Source organism: Hemitrygon akajei, chromosome 21 (genome assembly GCF_048418815.1).
Source record: "Hemitrygon akajei chromosome 21, sHemAka1.3, whole genome shotgun sequence".
In the NCBI taxonomy this organism is placed as follows: domain Eukaryota; kingdom Metazoa; phylum Chordata; class Chondrichthyes; order Myliobatiformes; family Dasyatidae; genus Hemitrygon; species Hemitrygon akajei.
In genome coordinates, this window is record NC_133144.1 from 28,078,911 (window position 1) to 28,103,457 (window position 24,547).

The following is a 24,547-nucleotide window of genomic DNA, read 5'->3' on the forward strand; positions in this document are numbered from 1 at the left end:
AATTAATTAAAAGCTATAAGAACAGATATAAGAAGGATGCAGAATACACTCGATAATGTGGTGGAAAAACAAAACAAGATGGATAATAAAGTTAAAGAGATGGAAGTAAAAGTGGAAGAAAACACTGAAAGAATAGATAAGATAGAAGACAATAATCTTGCCTGGACAATAGAAAGAAAATGGATGTTGGAAAAAATGGATGTGCTTGAGAACTCTAGTAGACGAAGTAATATTAAAATTGTTGGTCTTATGGAAGGTACAGAGGGAGAAAATCCAATAAAATTCTTTCAAGAATGGATTCCGAAAATTTTGGAAATGAAAGAAGGAAGTCAAGTAATTGAAATTGAAAGAGCACAGAGCTTTAAGACCAAGACCTCAACAAGATCAAAATCCAAGATCAATTTTGATAAAATGCTTAAGGTACCAAGATAAAGAAATGATCTTGAAGGCAGCTACTCAAGGTGCTAAAAAGAGAAATGGGTCATTGATATTAGAAGGGAAAAGAGGTTTTTTTTTAAATCCAGACATAAGTTACGATCTTCTGAAGAGGCAAAAGGAATTTAATCCAGTGAAAAAATCTTTATGGGAAAAGGGCTATAAATTTTTATTGAGCTACCCAGCAAAATTGATAATTTTCCTGGATGACGAAGAAAGAAGTTTTTTCGTTGACTACAGGAAAGCGGAGAAATTTGTACAAGAATTACCTGATGTCCATGAAGAGGAGTAAAGAATTATAGAAATGAAATGGACTAATGATGAAGACTGAAACAAGGTTGGACTTGATGGACATTTATAAGGAAAAAAAAATAGTCGAGGAGTATTAATTGGGAGTAGAGACATTAATTATTTTCTTTACTATTTTCTTTTTTTTTTGCGGGGGAGCTGGAGGAGCTCCTGATCGATGGCTGCGAATTTCACGTGTACAATCATGGCGATTGCCATGACCCGTAAAATGGGGGGGGGGGTAATGTTGCGTTCTTTTTATTCGCAACATTAGTGGAAGGGTATTTTGGGTTTTTTTTCTTATATAATAGTTATTTTTCTTCTTTTTTGCCTGGATGGTTGGGGAGAGACTCATAGCAACATGGAGAATTTTAAAGAGTTCCCAATATATTATGAATGATTAATTTACTTAATTTTTTAAGTTTTAATGTTAATGGAATTAATGGACCTGTGAAAAGAAAAAGAGTTTTAACATATATTAAGAAAATGAAAGGAGATATAGCTTTTTTTTTTACAAGAAACACATTTAACAGAAACAGAACATAAGAAATTAAAGAGATATTGGGTTGGAAATGTCATTGCAGCTTCATTTAATTCAAAATCGAGAGGAGTTGCAATTTTGGTTAATAAATCTTTACCAATTAAAATACAAAATGTAGTAATTGATCCTGGGGGGAGATATGTGATTATACATTGTCAATTTTTTTCAGAATTATGGACTTTTATGAACATTTATGCACCAAATGAAAATGATGCAAAATTCATACAAGAAGTTTTTTTGAACTTGGCTGATGCACATGATAAAATATTAATAGGTGGAGATTTTAATTTTTGTTTAGATCCAGTTTTGGATAGGTCAACTAAAGTTGCTACAAAATCAAAAGTAACAAAACTAACTTTATCATTAATGAAAGATTTAAACCTGATTGATATATGGAGAAAAATTAATCCAAGAGAAAGAGATTATACATTTTATTCAAATAGACATAAAACTTACACAAGGATTGATTTTTTTTATTATCAAAAAATATTCAAGATAGAGTGAAAAGTGTGGAATATAAAGCAAGAATACTGTCAGATCATTCCCCCTTGATAATGACAATGATAATGATGGATAAAGAGGAATCGATTTATAGATGGAGATTTAATTCAATTTTATTAAAACATCAAGATTTTTGTGATTTTATGAAAAAACAAATTCAATTTTTTTTGGATACAAATCTACATTCAGTTGAGGATAAAACTGTATTATAGGAAGTGATGAAAGCATATTTAAGGGGTCAGATTATAAGTTATACATCTAAAATTAAGAAGGAATACGCAGCAGAAATAGATCAATTGGCAAAAGATATCATAAAGTTAGAAAAAGAATCTCAAAGATATATGACAGAAGAAAAACGAAGACAACTTGTTAATAAAATACTACAATACACTCCAGACATATCATACAGAAAAAGTAATTGAGAACTAAACAGAAATATTACGAATTAGGTGAAAGATTACATAAAATTCTTGCTTGGCAGTTGAAAACAGAACAGGCTTCTAAAACAATAAATGCAATTAGAATAAGTGTAAATAAGGTTATTTATAAGCCTTTAGAAATTAATGAAACTTTTAAAAAATTTATACTGAACTATATCAATCAGAATCACAAAATAAGATTGCTGAGATAGATACATTTTTATCACAAATAACCCTTCCAAAATTAAATTTGGAAGAACAGAAAGGATTAGATATGCCCTTTACATTAAAAGAGGTTGAAGAAGCTTTAGGATCACTTCAGAGTAATAAATCCCCAGGAGAAGATGGTTTTCCTCCTGAATTTTATAAAAAATTTAAAGATGTATTAATTCCTCCTTTTATGGAATTAATATACCAAGTGGAAAGAATGCATAAACTCCCACAATCTTTTTTAACAGTGATCATAACTGTATTGCCAAAAAAAGATAGAGATCCTTTAAAACCAACATCATATAGGCCTATTTCTTTGTTGAATACAGATTATAAAATACTAACAAAAATTTTATCTAATAGAATATCTAAATATTTACCAAAATTAATACATATGGATCAAACAGGTTTTATTAAAAACAATCAATGGATAATATAACCTGGTTACTTAGTATAATTCATTTGGCACAAAAAAGAGAGGAAATGAGTGTGGCAGTTGCTTTGGATGCAGAAAAAGCATTTGATAGATTGGAATGGGATTTTTTATTTAAGGTATTGGAAAAATATGAGTTAGGAAAATCTTTTATACAATGGATTAAAACTTTAAATACTAATCCTCAAGCTAAAGTAGTTACAAATGGTCAGATTTCAACACCATTTTGCTTAACGAGGTCAACTAGACAAGGCTTCCTATTATCACCTGCTTTATTTGTATTGGCAATAGAACTATTAGCTGAATTAATTAGAACAGATTCAGATATTGGGGGCTTTAGAGTTAATCAAGAAGAATATAAGATTAATTTATTTGCTGATGATGTTTTGATTTATTTAACAAACCCATTGCAATCTTTGCAAAGATTATCTTTTAGATTGGAAGAATATGGGAAAGTATCAGGGAATAAAGTAAATTGAGGATAAAAGTGAAATTTTACCCCTTACCAAAGGAAATTATAATCAATATCGATTAGTAACTCAATTTTGATGGTCAATAAATGGGATAAAATATTTAGGTATTAGAGTTGATAATGATGTAAAAAATTTATATAAACAAAATTATTTGCCATTATTAAAAAAATAAGAGGATCTTGATAAATGGATGATGTTACCAATAACATTAATAGGTAGAGTTAATGCTGTAAACATGAATATATTTCCTAGATTGGAATATTTATTTCAAACTTTACCAATACAATTACCTCAGAAGTTTTTTCAAGAACTGAATAAATATGTAAGGAAATTTCTTTGGAAAGGAAAGATGTCAAGAATATCATTGGAAAAATTGACATGTAAATTTGATTTAGGAGGGTTACAACTTCCAAATTTTAAGAATTATTATAAAGCAAATCAACTTAGATTTATTGCATCTTTTTTTGATGAAGAAAACCGGCATGGATTAGAATAGAATTAGATAAGATAGGAGAAAACATACCAGAAGATTTTATATATAAATGGGAATCCAAATGGATACGGGAAAAAAAAAGAATCTCCTATATTGACACTTGATTGATTTATGGAATAAGGTAAATATGGACGATGAGATAAAGAAATCTTTATTAGCAAAAAGAACTTTAATTCAAAATAGGCTTATTCCTTTTACAATGGATAATAAACTTTTACATAATTGGTTCCAAAAGGGGATTAAATATATAGGTGATTGTTTTGAAGGAGGTATATTGATATCGTTTGATCAATTAAAAAATAAATATAAAATATCAAATAACACTCTTTTCTGTTATTTTCAATTAAAAGCCTATTTACGAGAAAAGCTGGGTCAAACAATGTTGATACCAAAACCTAGTGAAATAGAAATATTAATTCAGAAAGGAAAAACTAAAAAATTTACATCTTGTATGTATAATTTGATTCAAAAACAGACAATTAAATCAGGAATTCATAAATCAAGACAAAAATGGGAATCTGATTTGAATGTTAAAATTGATGGAAAAACTGGTCAAGATTATGTTCTGATAGTATGAGAAATACAATAAATGTTCGACTTAGATTAATACAATATAATTTTTTACATCAATTATATATAACACCACAGAAAATAAATAGATTAAATTCAAATATGTCTGACCAATGTTTTCGATGTAATCAAGAAATTGGTACTTTTTTACATTCTACTTGGTCTTGTTTTAAAATTCAACCATTTTGGATAAATTTAAGACTTTTACTGGAACAAATTACTGGAATAGAACTCCCACACAGTCCACTATTATTTTTATTAGGAGACATTGAAGGGACAATACCGAAACTTAAATTGAATAAGTATCAGAAAAAATTTATAAAAATTGCTTTGGTAGTAGCCAAAAAAAGTTATCGCAGTTACTTGGAAATCTGATTTATATTTAACTATGGATCGTTGGAATAATGAAATACATAGTTGTATTCCACTTGAAAAAATTACGTATAATCTAAGAAATGAATATGATATATTTTTGAAAATTTGGTTCCCATACTTACAAAAGATAGGATTAAATACATAGGTCCTTTGAAGATAAAATTATAAAGTAATTGGGGAAAGTAAAAATAAATATCAAAATTATTTTGAACTCCATGGAGCATGTGGGGATCCTCTGATATTCAGGCAATCTTTCTCTTCTTTCCTTTTTTTCTTTCTTTAGATAAGGGTTAAGGGAGGGGAGGGTTAAGGGGAGGGGAGAGGGTTAATATTATTTTTCTTACTATTTTATCATCACATTTATTCTTTGTAATTTCTAAAATTTAATAAATAAATAAATAATAATAACTTAAACCGTTTCCATGAAACTTTGACTAATTGGGGCAGCCACTTAATTGAGCCAAAATGATGCAATTAAATAGAATTCACTGTACTGAGATTTAGTAACTTTGTTTTACATGCCATCCAGACAGATCCCTTCAAACACAAATACATAGTGATAGTACAAAATGAAAAGCAGTAAGAGAATGTAGAATATAGTGTTATTTACTGAAAAAGTGTAATGCAAAGACAAATACAAGTGCAAAGGCCATGACGAGATACATTGAGAGATCAGGAGCTCATCTTTTTTATACAAAAGGTCCATTCAAGTGCCTTTTAACAGTGGAATCGAAGCTCTTCTTGAGCCTGTTGGTGAATGTTTTGAAGATTTTTTATCTTCTGCCTGACGGAAATGGGGGAGGGGGGTGAAGAAAAGAGAATGACAGCGTGGAAGAAGTCTTCAATATGTTGGCTGCTTTCCTAAGGCAGGAAGTAGGAAGTGTAAGCAGTCAATGGAAGGGAAGCTAATTCTTATGTTAGAAGTCCAATGGAGGGTACGTGGGTTTCGAATTCCATTTCCAAAATTTGATTCCACATAAGTAAATGCAGCCTTGTCTGAGTATATTAGCATAATTCCTGTGAATTTGGAATATTTAGTCAGAGAAATTGCTGTCACCCAGTGATATTCCAAACAGTGATCAGTAATAGCAATTAGTTCCAATGATGGGTTAAAAATAGGTGTTGCCAAGTGTTATTTATAGCAGTATTGCTGTCTCTTATTTCCAGTGACCTGGTTTTTATTCTGACCGGAAGTTCAAAGTAAAATACATCAGACTTCATACATTTTGCCACATACAACCCTGAGATTCTTTTTCCTGCAGGCATCCTCATGCTTCCTATGTGAGCTTGCAATTTTGTCCTTGGACTTGCATTTATTTCCCCAGATGCTCTGCTTTCTTCCCACATTCCAAAGACATCCAGGATGGCAGATTAATTGACCACTGTAAATTACCCCTAATGGGCAGGATATTAAGCAAGATGAGAGAGAATATGCAATAGGACATTTAAGTGAAAGAATGGAACTGACAATGTTACTCTGGAAACTGGCATAGACTCAATGTGTTGAAGATTCCTCCCATGTCATAAATATGACAAAGTAGCAATTGATCATATGATCAATTATGACATAGCAATTGATCGGTAAACCTGGACTGATGATCCAGAAAGGAGAGCTAACCCTACCCAGGGATAACATCTTTCCTTATTCTAAAAACACTGATTTTACCATATCAAGTGATTAGAAAAGACAAAGGAACACTGCCCTCGACTGCATGAGAAACAGGAGATCTTGCTAAAAGTTAACAGTGGCAAAGGCGGCACATGGGAGCCTAAAGTTCTTAAGTAGCCTTACCATTATTGTACTGGAACTTTGCAAGACCTACATCTCAAGTATTAATTACAATTTTGGTTAAGAGGTGCATCAAAAATTATTCAGTCTGTTTTCTTGGATGGCCAAGATTGAGCAGACTTGTTTGGAGTTCTGAAGAATGAGGAGTTATCTTGTAGAAATGTACAAAAATTTAGATGAAGACTTATGTCATAAAAGCATGGAAGATGTTTCCCCTGCCATCAGAATCTCAGAATTTGGAGCAAACCATTTAGTATAAGTAGACATTTCTTCTATCACAGCATGCTGAATCTTTGGAATCCACTATCCAAGAGGAATATGGAAGTTCAATCAAAACAAGAGACTGATAAGATTTCTGTATATTACAAGAGCCATGGGATATAGGGAAAATGTGCAAACAAGTAAGGCTAAACTAAATCAGTCAAAATCTTGATAGACGACAGAGCAGGCTCGGATGGCACTGTCATGCAACAAATTCTTACGTTGTGTTACATCACCAGTGACAGCAAACCATTCATATTATTCCCTCCATGATCTTATGTTTCTAAAACTTCTATCTGCGTACAATCCTCTACAAACTTTAATGTCATGATCACCCCACAATTTAAGTATTCAACATTGCTGGCAAAGACTTTGAAGTCACGTTCTCAAATCTCTTCCATAAATGTTGCCTCTTTTCATTAAGACTAGTTTCAAAACTTTCTTAGAACAAACCTTCAGTCTTCTGTCCTAGAAGACCCCTACGTGTGACCTGTCATCAAATTCTTTTCAATAATGTTTGTGTTGCACCTTAGATCATTTTCCTGTTATAAAACAACTAGATAAAATGTTATTGTTTTAGATAAGTAACCACCACCAGGCTTTTACCATGGAACACAACTTAACTCAATTTTTTTTCTGTGACATTCAATATGAATTACCAACAAATTTGGAAAGGCAACTGTGTCTCCACTACCCTTGCCTATCCATCCCTTTTTCCTCCCACTCCCCTTAGTTAGCAGCATTGAACCAGCTAAGGATCCAAATATCATTTGCAAACATTGTCAGAGATGGGCTTTTAAGAGTTTTAAGACTGAGTATTTGCATGTTAAATTATCACATGAACACAAAGCCATAGGTTTTTAAGAAGTTCCATCTTTTAAACTGAGCTAATGATTTTCTCACAATCCTCCATTAATATAAAAACACTTGAAAATAGATACCTTCTCATGAATGTGGCAAAATTCGTTCCCTTAGAGGATTTGATGGAAAAAGTGGAACTGTTATTCAACGATATTGCCAAACCTGATTTACATATCTATAAATGTAGCAGAAATATACCAAACTGCAAAACCAGCAGGATCAAATTTTAAAGCTGCTGTGCAACCACATTCAGTTTGTCAGTAGGGCAAACTAAGATCTTCATTTGAACTTGAAGCAAGGGCAAGATCCATTGTTAAGGCCCATATGGAGACCAATGACATAGATTAACCAAAGTAGAAGTCTCTGCTGAAGAAATATGAATTAAAGTCCAAATTATAAAGTAAACCTACAACAGTAATAACCACTGGATTACTACCAGAGTCACATGCAAATTGACAGAGGAAATATCCAAGAACTGAATATGACTCAGAAGATTGTGGGGGTGAGAGAACAGCTTCAATTCAGAGAGTACCAGCATTAGAGACAGTACATCTTCCATTGGGACCAATCTTACTCAAACAACTCTGGTTACAAAATCATTGAATTTAAATACTAAATATGTCACCAGTCTAAAAATTGGAGATGGGGGAAATGATCCAAGAGAGGTGAACTTAGTAAGTTAAAGGGAAACGACAAATCCATTAAGTAGGTCTGCAAATTTGGAAACAATAGTCCAAGTCTGACACTTTGAATTGGACACAATGGTAAAAAAAATACCAAAAGCTTATCTGAATTGCATGCAACGTTCATGACAAGATAGATTGTTTAAAAGCAGTATCTAGTGGCTATAACAAAATGTCCAAGATTTAAATATTCCAGTCAACTCATCCAACAGTAGAAACAGGCAAAATGGAAAAGACAGTCAGTGCTCTGACATTATAGAATGATATAAAAGTCAACAAGAGATAAGTTTATAGCTCAGAAAAATCAAGCAATTGATGTAGTCTGCAAAGCTCATGGTAGACAGTGGTGGAGGTTGCAAGTAGGCCCCCAAGCAGTACTGGGAAAGAAGGGTATTGCACAAACCAGCGAATTAGAGGCACATGTAATAAGAGTAATACAATAACCAGTGGGGGGGGATTTAATCTACACATTGTCTTGTCAAACCAAATGTGTTGAAGATGAATTTGTGAAGTACATAAGAAATGGTTATCTACATTAGTGTGTGAAGTATCCAACAGGGAAGAACTTATTTTATGTCCAGTATTGGTTACATGAGAAAGGGTTAATTGATGATTTAGTTGCCAAGTGGCCTTTAGGGAACACTGGTCATTGGAAGAATTACAAATAAAAATTAAGACCAATTTGGCTCATTGGGAAATTTGGGGCTCAAACTATGAAACCATGAGACGCAAGTAGGTAAATTTAAGAATATTAAAAAGTATGCCAATAAACATACAATGGATAGAGCTTACAATCAATATGTATCTTTTAAGGCAAAGACAATCCATCATGAAGTATTCAGCAAATTAATTTAAAGAAAGCATTAAACCAATGACAATGGCATATGATTTTGGAGAAAGTAAGCTAGTGGATTATAAAAAAAAATTGAAACTCAGCAATGGACTGAAGCTAGCAAGAATCAAAACAAACTGTAAGTGCTTCCATAGGTAGATAGAAAGGTAAAGACTGTTATAAGTTCATGTGGATCCCTGACAAACAGACAGGTAAGGGTATATTGAGAATAAGGTGACAGAAAAATTAGATGTAGATATTTTGTATCACTCTTTATGGAAAATTCAGAAGACCTCCTAGAAATAGTCGAGAAGTAAAGGCCTCAAGTAGACAAGGTGCTCAAAAAGTTAGCATTAGTAATTAATGTGGCACAGTAGCATGGCTGTTAGCTGACACCATTATAGAGCCAGTGACCCTGGTTTAATTCTGCCGCTATCTGTAAGGAGTTTGCACATTCTCCATGACTGTGGGTTTTCTGTGTCTGTAGCTTCCCTCCACATATTAAAGACTTATGGGTTAGTGGGCTAATTGGTCATATGCTTGTAACTGGATGGTGTGGGCTTATTGGCATATTATCATGCTGTCTCTAAACAAAAGTAATTAATACTTCAGAAAACAAGTTTGAAAGGCACTAAATCCCCCGGAAATAACACACATTCCAAAATTTTGAAGGAATTTTCATTGACAACATTCATTCACTGTCATTATCTAAGATTCCTAACTTCCTGAACAATTCCCACAGAAATCATATGCATGATTTTTTCCCCCAAATATTTTAGAGGACACAAGCACAGGTAATTTATTATGTTCATTTGGAAGTTTCATTATATATTAGAAATTGATTTGGAAAACTGACCACTGAGATCACACACAATCATTAATATTGACACTTGAAGTAAAATGGAAGTGCCTAGGAGTTACTTTAAAAGCTATTAGCCATGACAGATCATGGATTTCTCAACACAGAACAACATCTGAAGTTGAAGCTGGGACTTCATGTTTTTAGCAAGAACATTATCTGTTTGACAGGCACCTGAACTAAATCAGAAGATGCACTTACCCTGAATAATTAACCTGGTGCACACATTGCATATGCTACAATGTAATGCACATTTTAGCATACCTTATTTGTTACAGCTCATGTAGCATTATAGATCAAATAAAATTAATGCTTTAGCTCCAATTTTCCCACCATTTTCATCTCTTCAAGCAGAGCCTAGTTTTCATTAGCAGCCAGTCTCTTGTGCACCACAGGCAGTACTTTTATTCACCAACAAGTAATAGTTAGCCTTTGCAAAATTAATAATTAACCTTAATTAGTTGTGAATGATAACTTGAGAATAAACACTTCAGTTAGGTTATCATTCAGAATACAGAAAATAGTGCCCCAGTTTACCATTTAAAAGCAACATTTATTATGCTATGAGGTATTTCCATTTGTGGTGATTGGAGCAAACTACCACAGGTGCTGGAAATACAAATCAAAAAACAAAACATGCTGTGAGCATTCATCAGGCAAAGCAGCAACAGCAACTAGAGAAACAGAGTTAGCGTTTGGGTCAAGGACCCTTCATCAGAACTGAAAAGTGAAAGACCATTTTTTTCCCGTTTCTTTACAGTGTCTCTCTGCAACTTGAAACATGGCCATCTTCTCACTTTTTCAGCTCTGATGAAGGGCCCTTGATCTATAACATCAATTATTTGACTTACTGATTGTTCCGAGCATTCTCCGCCTTTGTGTCATACGTTATACCCTGGTTTAAACTTCAGAAATAATAAATTTCCATTATTGTTACCATTATTATTAGCAGTGCTAAGAATCAGTCTGATGCAGTAGCAAGTACAGATCTCGAGTACATATAAAAGCATTCTGCTTCAGAAACCAGTTCAAATTGCCCATGAGGCTGTGGCAATTCTTATTTTGATTAAAAATAAGGAATAAATGCATATTAAATCAGAATACAGCTTATTCTGATAATGACTATTTTCCCCCAGTACATACACGTATATTCAAAAACAAAGAGTTTTCAGACCACATGGGGGAAAAAAACTGATCCTGAAGTGATAAATTTTCAACTTATGTGCATGCAAATCATAGATCCAGTAACCAAGAACAATAAAAACACGTTTTATGGCCCTTCTAACCGTTCAATAATTTGTGGTTGAACTGACCATGTCTGAACTCCATTTTCCTGACCCCTAGCTAAAATCTAAAGATTTGTCTGTCCTTGAATATACTTAATCATCTTTTATAGCAACCTTTTTGTGTGCCATGGAGCCTTACCATTTACTGAGGGGATCAATGGATCCCAGGTTGGGAACCCCTACTCTTTAGTTTCAGGAATTGAGTGAGTGAAGATTTAAAACAAACAATTTATTTCTCACATACTTCATTTTTGGATTATTTAGAGCAGCTGAATTAACTTTATTGTCAATGATGTTAAATCCACAATCGTTGGTGGAAATTCTGTGCATTCTAATCACTGCAACTACTCTTGGAGATTAGTGTGCGGACTGCAAAATATGATATCCGAGTACTTGATAGTTTAAGGCTTAAGCTCTATTATCAATTGAAGTCGGTCTTCACACTTGAAACATGAACCTTCACACTTTTTAAAACATTAATTTCTGGGATCTGGACAATACCAGCAAGGCCAGTATTTATTGCTCCCCTCATCCCAGTTGCCTTTGAAAAGGTTCTGGTGGGTTACCTTCTTGAACATTTGTAGTCTTTTTGAAGGCACATCAAGATCATTATTGGAGTGACCTTTGCAGCATTCAAGTCCAGTAATACTTAATAAAAGGCAATATGTAGTTCCAAGTCAGAATGATGCACAACTTGGAAGGATACTTGCAGGTGGTAACATTCCAAAGTGATTGCTACTTGTCCTTTTTAGAGAAAAGCTGCATATTTATGATGTGCATTTTAAGGAGCCTAGATGCGTAACTGTAGAAAATTTTGAACATAGTGCACACTGTGGCCAGTACGTAGTGGAGGTACCGTAGACTTACGACGGTTGATAGGCTGCAAATCGAACAGTTTGCTTTGTCCTGGATGGAATTAGTGGAATAACACTCCTTCATGCAAGTGGAGGGCATTTCAGATCACTGCTGATTTGTGCTTTGAAGATGGTAGAAATGTCTTACACATGTCAGGAGGCAACTACTTGCCATCCCTTACAATATTAAGGATAGAGTAATGCTACTGATTGATGACAAATCCACAGCAGGTTACCCAACTACCAAAATTGCCAGATATATTACTTACCACTTTTCTGCTTATGTCTGACTATTATCTATGTCTATTTGTGTACAACATAGGATATTGGGGTTGCTGAGGAGTTGCAAATGGAACTGAAATTTTGTAATCAGTGAAACTTCTCATTTGTGAGTCTATGATGGAAGAAAGGGCATCAATGAAGGTCAATGCCCAATGAATTCTAACAGTGATATCCCAAGACTGGGGCTGAGATGATTAACCTTCTATAGCCAGAGATATCTTCCTTTGTGCAAAGTATAAACTCAATGACCTGTTTTACCAGAGTGCCCGGATGCCATTCTCAAAGCCAAATGCTGCTTTGTTGTCAAAGGTTTTCATCTTATCCCCTAGAACTCAGTACACTGGTCCAAGATAGACCAAGGCTATTAGGAGACCTAATTCCGACTAGTCCTGGTGAAACAAAATGGCCATGTGCAAGCAGGTTGAGAAAATTGCTGAAAGTGTATTGGAGAAAATGCAGCATGAAAAAGTGCCGCATGGAATAGGGCTCTCTGGCAACAACTGTCAGTCAGCACAATAGTGCACTTTATACAAAATAGCACTGTGCACCTAACATATTCAACACCCAAGTGAGAACTCATCAACTGTATTTGGATGCAATAACCCTTCCCAATACAATTTCTGCAATTTCTTCATGCAATAATGTTAACCTGGCAACACAAATCTAAAACCTGATTTCTGAGAAGTACAGGGACTGCTTGAAGTGCAATTGACTGAATATCTTAAGTAGTGCCAAATCTCATTCAAGGGGTTTATGAATCTGACGTATGTATTTGTTTCTGCTTAAAAATATATAGAGGGTTCTTGCCTCTCACTACACCCAAGTTGGAAACTTACAAATATGAACAGAAGAACTTGGGAGTACTCTCCTAAACAGGCTGGCAAAAACTCCAACCAGGCACTGATAAAGCAAATTAGGCAGTAAGAATTCAAACTACAACTGACAGACTAGTGTAATTTAGTCATGACTGCTTTGTAAGGCAGCATCAAACACTTTAGAATCTGTACTGTTGACCTATAGGTGGCTCTTCAAGATTCTCTGTAGCCTGTTGAAATACCATTTCTAACATCTATAACATACAAAAGACAAAAAAGTCCTTAAATACCAGCCATGTTACATATGTTAAAACAATTAAAGAAAAACTCTTGAAAGTGAAGTAATTGTTTTAAATAGTTTTCAAATGTATTAATATTGACTTATATTCAATGTTTTTATACTTGATTGTTGTATTGTTTTATACTGGATGAGTGATGTTCATTTGTTTTGCAAATATTCATAATTACTTGCAATGAAATATAGCAAATGTATCCTTTTCTTCATAATTTATAACTCTTTCCTTTCCAGGATAGTTCTTCATTTTCTGTAAGGATCAAATATAATGTAGACATGGACTAGTCCACATATTCCCATCAAAATGATTGGAAACAATAGACTGCTGATGCTAGAAATCCGCAGCAACAAACAAAATGGAGGAGGAATTCCTCTGGTCAGTCAGCATCTAAGGAAGGAAATGGACAGTTAATGTTTTGGGTCAAGGCCCTTCATCAGAACTGGAAAGAAAGAGGGTAGATGGCCAGTATAAAAATGTGGTGGGAAGGGAGGAGCAAGTGCAGGGATGTGGTGTTTGTATCCAGCTGAGGTGGTGTGATTGGCAGGTGAGGAGGGACAGTGAGAATTAACTGTGGACTTCAGTCATCCTGGGGTGAGGGAAGGAGTCAGAGAGGAAAGAGTGAGCAACTTTAATTGCTGGATGTCAACATCTGAGGATCTATCCTTGGCCCAACACAATGATGCAATCACTAAGAAAAAATGCCAGCGACTCTACTTCATTAAGAGTTTGAGATTTCATACGTCAAAGACTTTTGGCAGATGTATAGTAGACAGCATTCCCACTGGTTGCACCGAAGCCTGGTATTGTGCCTCCAATGCTCAGGATGGTTAGCACCTCTAGACAGTTGTACTCAGCCAGCTCCATCATAGGAACAACCCTTCCCACCATCAACGACATATTAAAGCAGTGGTGTCTTAAGGCAGCAGCATCTATCACCAAGGAAATTGGCTGGCCTGGACATGCCCTCTTCTCATTACCACCATCAGGGAGGAGATACAGGAACCTGAAGGCCCACACTCAATGATTCAGAAACATATTCTTTATAGCCATCAGATTTTTGAACAGTCCATGAAGACTACTTCATTATTCCTCTTTTGTATGTATTTTGTAATTATAGTGATTTTCCACCTTTGCACTACACCACTGCTGCAAACAAAATTCATAATATAAGACAGTAATAATAAATTAATTCTGAAAGATACAAGAAACTGAGGTGATAGATGGAAACGGCAAAGGGCTGGAAAAGAGTAAAACTATTATTTACTAGTTTCTTCATTCTTCTAAGCTTGTTCCACATATTGGGAGATCACAATAGATCCTCTCCTGTCTCATATTTTGGTATATTTTCAGGTTAGAAATAAATATCAACAAAGTACATTCCTGAACACAAAATAAGCGTCTAAGCAACTTCATTCTGAATTCTCAACTGCACTTCTCCCAATCATGTTACATTTATAAAAGTGAACAAGATTTTTATTTCATAGGTTATAAATTTCCATTGCCCACTTAATTATCCATTCTTGGTGCAAACGCAGTTGATCGAATCTTAAATACAACTTATCAATGACATCTAGAAGTGAAAATAAATCTGAAATTTGTTTAACCATACTTACCAGCAAGGTTGTCCCACCTTGAGAGATAAGGAAATGCCCCGACTGCACAATAATCAAGGAGAGAAACCCCTTTTCTGGACTGGATTCAAAAACCTGACAGTAAAACAAAATCTAATTACTTGTATTAATATTAAAATATTTATAAAACCATTAAAGACCTATCCTCTAACATTTCAGTAGCTTCATACATGTTGCCAGTGCCTGCATTAGAATACTCCAAAACCAACTGAGGCTGGAAATGTTCCACCTTGTTTCAGAGAAAACCTTGCTGCTTCCTGCTACATCACATTCCTTCAAATTCCACCATCAGTTGCCCACTGCAATACATACCAACTCACATCAATCAGATAATGCCAGAAAAATCTCACAACCACTTCCTGAAATTTCCCCAGAACCTTCAAACCAGTCAGAAGCACACTTGCCATCTGTCCTCATTACAGCACACTGAAATGCTTATAACATTAATGAGCTGAGTATTTTTAACTGGCTGGTGTACACCGCAAACTTAGGCAAATGGGAGATTTTAATGGAATAAGAACACAAAATCTCTGCAAAAATTCTGGATTATCTCTGCCACAATCACTTCCACTTAAAATAAGACTGGAAGCAGAAACTGGGGACAAACGAATACAAATTGGCAAAGTTCAGAGCCACCCACCTTCCCAGTCCCATATCATAATCTGAAACAAGTTTGAGTTCACTGTCATCTGACTTCACATATACAGTATATGGTCAAGCAAAACATTCTTCCAGACCATGGTACACCACACAACAAATACATCACACACAGCACATAAACAAAAATATTATACTATAAGTTAATAAAATATTAAATATTAATAAAAAGCTTAGAAAAATAGAGGGCTATAGGTGAGCCTAGTAATTTCTAAGGTAGGGACATGTTCGGCACAACTATGCGGGCCGAAGGTCCTGTATTGTGAGGTAGGTTTTCTATGTTTCTAAAATAATTTGAAATACATGTAATAAAGTGCAGCACAGGTAAACAGTTAACAATATAGTAATTAGCTCGTTGTCGTAATGATGAGACCCCGGTGATGACAGGGTATCCATCAGTCTCACAACCTCAGGGAAGAAGCCAGTCTGGCAGTCCTAGTCCAAATGCTTCTATACCTCCTTTCAGATGGCAGTGAGTCAAAGCAATAGTGGAGAGGGGTCCTCAACAATACCTTGGGCCCTTTATCTATAAATCTTCCAGTAAGTATCACAAATAAGGGGGAGGGAGAGCCCGATGATTCCCTCGGCGTGTTTTTTTTCCTAATAACCAGCCACGAACTACCACCCGTGAATACACTCCAATCCTACTATTAACGAAACCCTCTAAACCACACCGCTCCCAAGGCCACTCCATCGCTCCCTTCTCCACCCCCACCCCCCAAAGTCATCTGGGCAAAACATCTTCTACCTCACCTGCCCGTCAGCCAATCACCCTATACATCAGGCCATCGCTGCCCGTCACCGTAACCTGGCCACTGTTTCTCAAGCCATCATCACCGTCACCCGTCCACCCTATGCACCAAGCCACTGTCGCCCATCACCATCACCAGGCCATCCCCGCCCCACACCATCGACGCCCATTCACGACCCCGTCGCCCGCATACTGCCCCAAACTCCTCGCCGCTATTCACGAAGGGAGAGGCCGTCCATCCTCCCCAACACCTCGCCAATCAGCGGGCCACCCGAGCTGCTCTCTCCCAACGTCCGTCACTCAGCTGCCCCCGGTCGGTCAGCCGTTCCCGACCTCTGTCACCCAGCACCACCAACCCCCACAGTGTCTGTGCTACTTTCTCCTTCATTCCTCTCTCACCTCCCAGGAGTTCGGCGCTCCACCCGATGCCAGGAAACGCGCGTACCGCTTCAACGACCACTGGGTGCTAGGCAGCGCCTCCACACCACCGGCTGCTCCAGTCGTCGAACGATGCGCCGCCATTAGCCCGCGCAAAGAGGGAAAGCAACGCACAGGCTCAGAAAAGAACCAATCAACCATGAGCAGTGGGGGAAAATCACCAATTAAATTGAAGTAGTGTCACCAGTGACCAATTACAAAGAGCTCTGTTGCTGGAAGGTCTGATTTTTTGTGGATCACTTTAGACCAATCAATTTACGAAAATCCAGTTATCTACCCAATGGGCATCTTCCTACCTCACTGCCACTAATTCCTTGGATCTCCTTTTGGGCTTGAGGGAATAGCCTTGAGGCGGCTGTTCCTCTTATGATCTAATATCTCATATAGATTCGTACAGAGGGGTGGAGTGTGCAAGTTGTTGCTCTTTAGAAATGTATCAATTTGTCAGAGCAGTATTTTTCATCACTCTCAGCTTTCTATTGAAGAGCAAACATAAGTAGATGGGGAACATTTCCAGAACTCAAGATTATTCTTTTAATGCTCCGAGAAAGTTGTATGCTGGCTTTAATATGGACAAAAGAATTAGAAGCAGAGGACTCAGAATGGGACTATTTGGCCCTTAGGTGTACACCAGTTCTGAGCATCCTCACAGGGAGAATGTGCAAACTCCACACAGACAGAACTCAAGGTCAGGATTGAACCTTCATCCTTGGAGACAGCAACCATGCTACCATCTAGCACTTTGAGCCTGCTGCTCCCTTTCAGCAAGATTATGATTGATCTTCTGTCTCCATATATTTTTCTGCCTCTCAGGCTACATGCCTTCTCTCTCTTTATATCCTGAAATCTATCCATCTCTAGTTTGAAAGAATGCAATGACGGCTTTAATAACTTTCCCCCACACCATCCTGTGGTGGAGAATTCCAAATATTTGCCACCCTCTGAATGAATAAACCTCTCCTCATCTCAGTCCTAAATGGCCTACTCTTTAATTTAACACAGTGTTCCCTAAATTCTGATATCCTCAGTCAGGAGAAAAATCCTTGCTGCATCTTGTCTGTCAAGCCCTGTAGGAATTTCTTTTAATTAACAATTAGATCACTTCACATTCTTCTAAGCTCCGGAGAATACAGGCTTAGTTGACTCAATCTATCCTGATACAACAAACCTGCCATGTCAGGAAGCAGTTTAATGAGTCTTGGACACACTCACTCAATAACAAGTATATTCTTTATTAGTAATTGACCAAAATTACTATATTCCAGACAATATCTCATCAAGGGCCTGTGTAATTGCAGTAAAATTTCTTTGGTCCTGCACTCATCTCCTCTTTTAATAAAAGCCAACGTTCCCATTTGTCCTCCGAATTGTTTGCTAAACCTGATTGTTCACTTTCAGTGACTTGTGTGCAAGGACATCCAGGACCGTCTGAACAACAATATTTCCAAACTTCTCCATAACGCCATAAGACATTGGAGCAGAATTAGGCCATTCAGCCCATTGAGTCTGCTCCTCTCAACCCCATTCTCCTGCCTTCTCCCAGTAATCTTTGATGCCTTTACTAATCACAAATCTATCAACCTCCACTTTAAATACCCCCAGTAACTTGACCTCCACAGCTGTCTGTGGCAATGAATTCCACAGATTATCCTGCTTCTGGCTAATGTCACTTGCACTATTAAAATTTTTGAAAATACATTAAATCTCTCATCGTTAAAAGAATAGTACTTTCTGTTGTAAGTGCCAAAGTTCACAAACTCACATTTTTCATCATTATGTCCAAATAACCATGTTCTCACTGAGCTTGTTTACAGTATGATTGTGAATTTGTTTACATAATTGGGGAGGCACAGTAGCTTTACCGTACCTGCAACTTGGGTTCAATACCTGCTGCTGCCTGTAAAGAGTTTGTACGTTCTCCCTGTGACCACGAGGGCTTCCTCTGGGGACGTCGGTTTCCTCCCACAGTCCAAAGACTACCAGTTGGTAGGTTAATTGGTCATTGTAAACTATTCTGTGATTAGGCTAGGAATAACTCGGAGGATTATTGGGTGGTGTGGCTCGAAGGACCAGAAGGTCCTATTCCACTCAGTAGCTCAATAACTAACTAAATAAATAATCTTCTTTGTAGCACACACAAAATGTTGGAGGAACTCAGTAGGCCAGGCAGCATCTATGGAAAAAAGTAGACAGTTTACTTTCGGGGTGAGATTTCTCATGTTTGAAATAATCTTCTTTACTCCTCACTACTCTGTCTAGTTCATTATCACTTGCAATCTTACAAATATGGCATTTAATACACCATCATGCACTAATCTCTCTGGTACCCCACTAGATGTAGCCTGCGGTGATTACAAAGACCTTTTAATTCCTATTCTTTGCTTTACATCTGTTAAAAAGTTCTCAAGCTGTACACTGACTAAGGTCATGGATCTGAAAGAGTTATTTTTTTCTCTCTCCATAGATGTTATCTAGCCTGCCTGACCCCAGCATTTTCTCTTTTTTTTTCAGATTTCTGTAGATTGTACTTTCCAGTTCTAATTTGGACACTTGTGTAATCTCATAAATGGGGAATTAACATTCAGGTAAGATGTCGCTTAGTGTCTTCAGGCAAGATACACTGACAGAAAAAAAGATAGGCATCTTCAGAGCTTCCCACAAAATAAATCACATACATTTTTTTTTTAAGGAAAACCTTCAGTCTGCATTAAAAATTCAAATCAGATCAAATGTGGTAGTGAGCTGTATTTCATAGGCTAAGATCATTGTAAATCCCAAGCACACTTAGTTTTCAAATGGAGAGAAAGAAATGACCAGGGCTTAAAAGATTAACAAAATGGAATGAAATAAATAGGACTGAGAAGATAGAAATGAGGCAAAGCAGCTGAATTAAAATGAAATTGCATAAGAGACCAGGCATCCTTATGACCCTATGCTGAGGGAATATTTTTGATGAAGATGTTTGGAGCTGGGTCACAGCCCTGAGGAACTCCCGCAGCAATGTCCTGGGGCAGGGCTGAGTGGCCACCAACAACCACAAAGAGCGATTTTGTTCTTCAAATTACAACAATTCCACATGCTTAAGTAATCCATCTATGACTTTTGTTTATTTTCATTGTTCTGCCTAAGAATGCATTGTATTCTAGTCTATTTCATTCACTACTGGATTTATATTTCACCTCATTCCAAGGAATTCTGCTCTATTGTGCCACATGGAGTGAGATACTGCTGGTAAACAACCAGGTGAATTAGACTTTGAGATCTGTGTTTTCCTACCTTTCACTTCAGCTGTTTTGCCTTATTACGCAAGGCAATACACTCCTCACTCTCAATTATAGTTGCTACTTATTGTTTCTGTTAATTATTTTAAACCTGGTCATTTGCACTCACAATTCACTGACAAATGAAGCAGCCCATGCTTGCATTCATGACTTAAACAACACTCAGGCATAGGCTGATAAGTGGCAATAGAGTCATAGAGAGATAAGGCATGAAAACAGGCACTTCGGCCCACTCCGTATGCTCAGCTCTGTAGTAATCCCATTTGCTAAACTTTCCCCACATTCTCATCTACTGCCTCAGGTTCTATCCCACATCTAAATACTAGGAGTAATTAACAATGGTATACCAACCTGCACATCTAGGCTATAGCATCCTTACCTTTATTAGCTGAAGTAATGAGTTCTAGAGTCAGTAAGTTTTACAGCTTTATAGAACACTGGTTAGGCCACATCTGGAGTATTACATTCAATTCTGGTAGCCCCATAATAGGAGGGATGTGGAGAGAATGGAAGAAAAAATTTACTAGGAGGTAAACCAGATTCCCCCTTCTCCAGCCCTTTATCTCTTTCATCAGTTATCTTCTCATCTCTTTATTTCATCCCCTCCTCCTCTCCTGGTTTCCCCTATCACCTGCCAACTTGTACTTCTTCCTCTATTCCTTCCTACTCTGACTTCCTTTCCAGTCCCAATGAAGGGTCCTGGCCCAAAACGCTGACTGTTTCATCTTTTGCCTGGCCTGCTGAGTTCCTCCAGCATATTGTGTGATGGTGCTTGGATTGGAGGCTATGTGCTACAAGGAGAGCTTAGATAAACTTGGGTTATTTCCTCTGGAGCACTGGAAGCTAAGGGAGACCTGAAAAAAGGTTTATAGTATTGTGAGAGGCACAGAGTAGACAGTTGTTATATTATTCCTACGATTGAAGTATCTAATACTGTACCAGAAAGCATGCATTTAAGTTACTTTCAAAGTAGGTACAAGGGCTTAGTCCTGTATGCAGAGAGTGATGGATGTCTGGAATGAGCTGCCAAGAGTGGTAGTGGAGGCAAATATGACAGAGGTGTTTAAGAGGCTCTTGGATGGGCAGAGAATGAAAGGTTATGGACATTGTGTAAGCAAAAAGAATTAATTTAGTTAGGCATTTAATTACTTGTTTAACTAGCTTGGCACAACGCCCTGGGCTTCAAAGCCTTTTCCAATACTGTACTATGTCTTACGTGAGGGACGTGTGGAGTGGGGGGGGGGGGTTGTCGGAGAAAACTAATACACCTGAGCAAGGCCATGTGGTCTTCATACTGTTAGAACTTCATACTGTTAGCACCTGAGGTCCGGAATGAATGTTCATGCTACAACAGTCTTACACTACCCGTGAGTTTCAACGACAATTGTCATCACCATCAATATCCTGGGGAGGTCATCATTGATCAGAATCTCAATTAGCCCATCCACATAAAATTCACTGATTGCAAGAGAAGCCTGTGTTATGAATGGTTCCATTTTCTGATACCTGCAATCCTTTCTGCTGTCTAGATTCTGGCTGACACCCTCTGCTTGCTTGAGTGCATGCAGCTCCAGTGATACTCAGGAAGTCTGACAAAGCAGACCTGGTAACCTATTCACCATTATCAATACGCTTTAGCTCAACTACATTGGGTAAACCATCAGAGCTACTCCACCAAGACTACCATCAAGAAAAACAAATACTTCAGGCGCATGGTAACACAATCACCTATATGTTTCATTCCCATTAGAGCACCATCTTGCATTGTTATTACTATCCCTTCATTGTCATTACATATGTCTTGGAACTCTCTTCCCAACAGCATTATGGCAGTACCTTCACCAGAAGAACCACAGCATTTAAGCAAGCAGCTTGCCACCACCTTTTCAAAAGCATGGGTGTTAAATGTTGGTCTCTCTGGCAATCTCCAAATCCAGAAACATGAATAAATAAACAAGGGCAGCATGGTAGCATAATGGTTAGCACAACGCTTTACCGTACCAGTGACACAGGTTCAATTCCCACTGTCGTCTTTAAGGAGTTTGTACATTCCCCCCATGACTGTGTGGGTTTCCTCCCTCAGTCCAAAGACCTACCAGTTGCTAGATGAATTGGTCAGTGTAAATTGTCCCTTGATTAGGCTAGAATTAAATCATGTGTTGCTGAGGGCGTGGCTCAAAGGGCCTAAGCACTGGATCTCAATAAATGAATAAATACATAAGCAAACAAACAAAACAATCAATCAAGACTGCAAGGGAATTGGAGAAAATCAAGGGTTGGCCCTGTGAGTATGCAGCATATTTAACATATTCATAAACTCCAAAATGTAGATTGTTCAATGGCAACCACTGCAAAATCCCAAAATATAGAACTATTTCCTCCAACTCACACCACACACAAACCCTCAACTATATATTTCTTCACCTAATAGGATCAATCTCAGAATTAAAATCAATTTTATGCCTGCAACATGATCCTTACATTAGTTTTTCTTTATGACTGCCTCACATGGGTGAGTTTTTTCTGCTTTCTAACTGAAGTTGAATGTATCAGCAGTAGGACCATAAACTAAAGCCCTGAGGAAACAAATATAATTGTTACCTGCCACCAATATCAAAGACAGGAGCTGACACTTTGACATAATACTATCTTATTTAAGTATCCTTCTATATTCTAGACAACTCCATGACAAGGTTAAGTGTAGGTGATTAGTTGGTTTCCACAGTGCCATTATAACATGGTTATACTTGTGTTAAGTGATGCTCTTGTTGACAATGTAAAATAATATGCTCTCCTTGAACTGTAATATCAGGTAATTCTGCTCTGCACTGGCACACTCTGAGGTCACCTTCTTCATTCAAGAGCTCTCTTCACATACAGAAGCTTATGTAACCTAGCACATTCTGAAGCTTTCTTCGTTGACATTCTGTAATTTTGTAAGCACTTGAAAACTTACCTTGTTAATGCAGCCTTAAAATCTCCCTCGACTTTTGTTTTTAAATATTCTCAAACGTTCTAAAATTTCTTTTTCCAATTACTTGTGGTCCAAAAGAATTCCCGGCTTTTGAAATCTGACATTTCCTATAAATTAGTCCCCCTACCAAACTGTCTTTACGTTTCAGTTTTCACTAATCCTCCCTTCTCTTCAGATTGAATAGAAAGGCACATTGATTACATTAAGAGACTGCAAAGGAAATTTCATTGGAGGCAATAAACTGAATCAAAGAATGATTCTGTTAATTATACACTCTGTTAGATATTTCACAAACACACAATGATGTTAACAGAAACCAAAATAGTAAATCACAACAGCACAATGTTTTTGCATAAATATAAAAATTAAATTAACAAAATAGCAAAATTAAAAAAATTGTTTAAAACATAACATAAAAATAACATCCCACAACCTGTGGAAAATATGTACATTTTATGGGAAATAACAAGTGCCTATTATTTCTTTCTGTGAGTCTCAAAATGTTATCATGCTTATGAAACCTGATACTAACATTTTTTCTTTAGATTGGTGAATTGCTTCATTAAAAATGCTGCCGTAACATGAAAAAATATGAAAAGATTATTGACATAATTATTGAGTGAATTTTGTACATTTCAGCTTAATTAAAGGTTGTCATCAAGTCATACAGCATGGAAGCAGGCTCTTTGGCACATCAATAACAAGCACCCATCTACACAAATTCTATTTTATTCTCTCCCCCACCACACACAAACACACACACATTCGTGTCAAGTCCCCCCAGACTTCCCCACTCATCTACACATGGGGTAAATTTACAGAGCCCAATTAACCTACCGAGATGCATGTCTTTGGGATGTGGGAGGAAACCAGGGCACTGGAGGGAACTCCACACAGGCAGCACCAGAGGTCAGGATTGAACCGTGGTCACGGGAGCTGTGAGGTAACACTAGTTGTAGCATTGTGCCTGACTTGAGGAAACTTTTACAAGACAACCTGCAATTGGCATGATCACAGCACATTTCACCTTTCATAATGCCACGGAACATCACCCCACTTCTGGACTTAAGACAACTATTTATCAAATTGACAAAAGACTAGTATAGTAAGGCACGAGCTGAAAAAGAACCAACACCTGGGACTAAAGCTGACTCTTCACTAGGGAATTAAGGACAACAAGTTAATTGTAATACCACAAAGCTAATCCTATCCTCAAAAATCCCTGATAAAGTATGGACTGTGTTAAGGGAAAGACATTC

General features: G+C 36.8%; 1 protein-coding gene across 1 annotated transcript in view; it reads right to left on the reverse strand.

Moving 5' to 3' along the window:
• The window catches only part of rec114 (REC114 meiotic recombination protein), a 40,057-nt gene extending 22,940 nt beyond the window's left edge, over positions 1 to 17,117 (reverse strand). The window contains exons 1-2 of the mRNA XM_073025810.1: positions 16,995 to 17,117; positions 15,170 to 15,262 (exon numbers count right to left, since the gene is read on the reverse strand). Coding sequence (XP_072881911.1) covers positions 15,170 to 15,262; positions 16,995 to 17,117 — 216 coding nt within the window. The remainder of the gene's footprint in view (positions 1 to 15,169; positions 15,263 to 16,994) is intronic.
• Between the last annotated feature and the right edge of the window lie 7,430 nt (positions 17,118 to 24,547).